A 4,328-nucleotide genomic window follows, 5' to 3' on the forward strand; every position below is an offset into this window, starting at 1 on the left:
AAATACATTTATTAAAATAGCTACAAGACAAACAGGTTTTTTACATTTTACAGGAAAATTAAATAATATGATTTATGTCAATCTGCAATTTTTCCCATTCAATTTGTATTGAAGCTATTGATATTCTGTAGTATGAAATATATCTCATTTATGTACAGGGTTACAGTGATCCAAGATATCTAAATGTAAGTCTTTAGCAACTTCTATGCTAGTTGTCATTTAAGTAGTTTATTGTTTTAAGCTTTTAGAAAAACACTGTTAGGAAGATTCTTGTATATGCCGCTTGGTGCACTTGTACAATGATTTCTTTAAGATAATATTATGTGCCAAGCACTGTGTTATGTGAGAAAGGTGTTATTATTATCTTTTCATTGCACTGAAGGTAAAAAGTGACTTGTCTAAGTTCACACAGCTAGTAAGTGCTAGATCTGGGAGTTTCACACATCCTATCTAGCATCAGGAGCAGTGTTCTTAATAACTACTCTCTATTCCTTGCTTTTAAACAAAATAACTACTGGCTCAAACTCTATTCACATTTAAATTTTAATATATGCTGTCCATTTGCCTCCAGAAAGGCAACAGCCATTTACATCTACACTAAGAGGGACATTTTTATTGATATTTCCCTGGCATATCCTTCCAAAGGTGGAAATTGTTTGTTTGTTTGTTCTTAGAAGGAAACAATGTAAATATTTTTTTTTTGCTGTACACGGGCCTCTCACTGCTGTGGCCTCTCCCGTTGCAGAGCACAGGCTCCAGATGCGCAGGCTCACGGGCCTAGCTGCTCCGCTCATGGGGCACGAACCCGCGTCCCCTGCATTGGCAGGCGGACTCCCAACCACTGCGCCGCCAGGGAAGCCCCAATGTAAATATTTTAATAAAAACAATCCCACAGCATTTACTGTCATCTGGTAATAACATAAAGGTGAGCAAAACAATATGAATAAATGCCTTAACTACACTTCTAACAAAGGACACCTAGAAAAACTGTATTGCCTTCTCAACAATTTCTCACTTCATTGATCATTTCTAGTCGAAGACACTTTGGAGCAGAGTAATGTTATCTCCTTTTAGCATGATCCGACTCAGCTGTTTTCTTGACTTTGTTTTAGAATGAATCTCTTCTGCATCATCTAATACGAGGTTCATATACCCATCAAAACCAATGATACAGCCCTCTATCCGCATATTCACTTGCTCATAAAGCCACACCTGAATCCGAGATCTAATTTGCAAGTATCTGAAGATGAGATTGATGGGCTGCACCATCACCTTCTGCACCTTCTGCACCTTCTGGCCCTGGCCCCGGTACGCCATGGTGGAAGCTCACAAAGACCTCACTATCCTGCACACCCTGGAAATTGGTTTTAAGTAAAACAGTAATGGGGAACTCAATATAGATCTTCAGTTACTGATGATGATTAGAACCTGTGCCTTAATGCTATTGTGAGAGAAGGCTGAGTAGGTATTGCCTCTGGAGGAACAGATTGTAGTGTCCTATAAAGCGAACAGGAATGCGTTCATTCTCACCCACCACACATCTCTTTAACTATGCTTTTATGACTTTATAACAGTTTGAATAAACTATCCGGGTAGTTCTGTATTCTCATTTGTCCTGCTTCTGGTACAGAAAATAGAAGGATGAGCAGTCTCTCACAGACTGAAAAGATAATTCTGTTGTCATAGATGTATATATTTTGTTGTAATATATATGTGAGTGACTGTAACAGAAACTGGATCCACTTCCTAATTACTGTCAGAAATAATGGTTCCTGATTAACTATCCCTAAATCAAAACCACCATTCTGGTTAGATGCCCTCCATCATTTCACTAGCTCATAGAAAAAGTCTATTAAAAAAATTTTTTTTAAAAAAGGAGAAACTTAGTTACCTAGTAATATATATTGCCCATGGTTAAAATATCCTTGGGCGTTTGACGTTTTCTGAATGGTAGAGTTTGGCGTTTTGTTATTTGGAAATAAATCATTTGTACTCCTGCTATAAAAGAAATCTCGGTTAAAAACCTAAGTTAAAATTTAACCTATCAGCTTAAGATAAAAATTTAACCAAACAGTAATGATGCTTTTCTCCTCTTTTTCTATTTTCTGAATCACTCTGTATAACAGAGGTTATATTTCCTTGAATAATAACTAATATAAAATTATATAATCCCAGTGCTTTATTTGAATGGTTCATTTTGATTGATTCACTTTTAAGCTTTTTCTGTTTTTATTCTGAATTTCTTTTTTAAGTTAAACTGCTAAGCTATACTTTTATACACAGTTTTTCATTTTTAACCTTTTTGTCAAATGTATGGGCATAGTTTTCCATGGTATTCTTAATATTTTAAATGTCCATTATATCTCAGGTTACTAACTCTTCCGTGGGTTGAGCCATTCGTCTGGCTCTTTTATATAGCTTCTATTTCTTTGCTGATAATTTCTTTGTTTCATTTGTTTTAAGCATTGCTCATTGAAGCATTTTTATGATAACTGCTTTAAAATCCTTGTGAGATACTGCCTACATCTGAGTCATCTTGGCACCAGCATCTACCTTTTATCATTCAGGTGGTAATTTTACTGGTTCTTGGTGTGACTAGTGATTAGCAATTGTATCCTGGATATTTTGACTATTATGTTAGGAGATTCTGGTTCCTATTTAAATCTTCGATTTTAGCAGGTAGTCACCCTGTGTAGGTTTCGCCTGTAGGTCTTGACTTACTTTTGACGGTTGTGGATCCAACGACAACTTAATTTTCAGAACCTCTGCAGTGCACCTTTGCAGTGCTATTCTAATCGACTCCTTTTATGAAGTATACCACTAAGATATCACTCTGAAAACCTGGGTGTTATTCCACATTACAGTTCAGTTCTTGATCCCTTAGGTGTGATAATTTGGGTCATTTTCACATGTGGGTTGCTCAAGGATCTGCCCAGGGCTTCCTCTGTAAGTTTAAAGAATCTCTTTCTCCTGCTTCTTCCTCTCTTCGAGATTCTCCAACTCTCTAGTTAAGAAGGTGAAGGGCTGCCCCTGCCACCACCAGGAGAACAGTGTGAAGTCCTGACTCCTCACTCAGTCTCCACTGACCCCACAGGGGAAGGGAGTCAGGAGGGGCACTCATGGTGTTTGCTTGGGGGTGGGCAGTTATTTGTCAAAAAATTTCTATCATCCTAGGCTGCCCCTTTCCTCACATTTTGGCTGAGAAATCAGGTTTTTCTTTGGGCTTTTTTGGGTATGTGCCCGTTTGGTGTTCCATATTACACATTAATCCAATGCCCAGTCAGGATATATAAAATATTTATTTAAAAAAAGATAAGAAAAAGTAAGAAAAGAAAAACACAGAAAACTTGCCATCATGTCATTCCTCAAGACCAGACATTCCCCACCCAGTATGCTCTCTTCTTTCCACCTTTCAGAGTCCTCTTACGATTGTGTTATAATTAGTCCAGGGTCTTCAGCTGTATTTACCAGGGAGGAGCAGAGAGAAATGAGTCTATTCCATTCTATCTGTAACCAGTAGCCCAGTACATAACCTTTTGAGTCGTGTTTTTTCACTTAGCATAAGGCTTTTGAGTTTCAATCGTGTTGTAGTAATTCTAGCTTCAGGTTCAAAAATTAGTAATTTAAACCTCTGTGGCGTAAGACCACTCTCTTATTGTTGTATTTTTGTTCTTTACTCTTTGCTGATACTTTGGGAGTAGACTTTTTTTTTTTTGAGATTGGCTTTAAGTTGCAAAAATATTTGAGTTTTTTTGAGTATATTTAATCCGACACTTCTATGTGCTTGTAATTGCTAGTGGTGGGGGTAGATGGGGGTCAAAGCAGATTTGCATCAGTTCAATCTGCTAAGATTGTAAGCTGCATCCAATCCTCTTTGTAATAAAGCAAAATATACATAAATAAGCAATTTAAAATATGTAGTTTGAGGTACACAACCCCTGCAGTACACACTGTAGCATGTCTGTAGTATCAGACAGCTAAAAGACGACAGACATTATCTGTCACTGTTTGAAGTCTGAAGATGAAGACAATTTGTGAATACTAAGGTTTGTTCAGTGGCTTAGATAAAAGAGACTGGTAATAATAGTTTTGTATTAAAACATGTATAATATTGCAAACTAATATTTAAGCTATTTGAAATAGAAATATGATTCTTGTTAATATACTCACATCCAGATACTTGCATTTGGATATTCCAGTAAAATTAACAGTGTTGGCTTATACTCAAACATCCACATTTGGAAGAATTCAGTTTCTCAAGCCAAGTAGTTTAGCTATTTCCCAGTTATTCATTCAGGAAGATGATATAATAAGTGAGCATATTTCAA

The 4,328-nt window shown here is 36.6% G+C and overlaps 1 protein-coding gene across 1 annotated transcript; it reads right to left on the reverse strand.

Annotated features, from left to right (window-relative positions):
* Nucleotides 1-1,029: 1,029 nt before the first annotated feature.
* Nucleotides 1,030-1,317, reverse strand: LOC116747933 (small nuclear ribonucleoprotein E-like). Its single transcript, XM_032620613.1, has one exon. It carries the CDS (start codon nucleotides 1,315-1,317, stop codon nucleotides 1,030-1,032), a length of 288 nt encoding a protein of 95 aa, XP_032476504.1.
* Nucleotides 1,318-4,328: the final 3,011 nt, after the last annotated feature.

The sequence above is a fragment of the Phocoena sinus genome, chromosome X, assembly GCF_008692025.1.
Source record: "Phocoena sinus isolate mPhoSin1 chromosome X, mPhoSin1.pri, whole genome shotgun sequence".
In the NCBI taxonomy this organism is placed as follows: Eukaryota; Metazoa; Chordata; class Mammalia; order Artiodactyla; family Phocoenidae; genus Phocoena; species Phocoena sinus.

What these genes read in the sequence shown, in the direction of transcription:
- LOC116747933 (XM_032620613.1), bottom strand. Translation starts at nt 1,317, where the DNA reads ATGGCGTACCGGGGCCAGGGCCAGAAGGTGCAGAAGGTGCAGAAGGTG.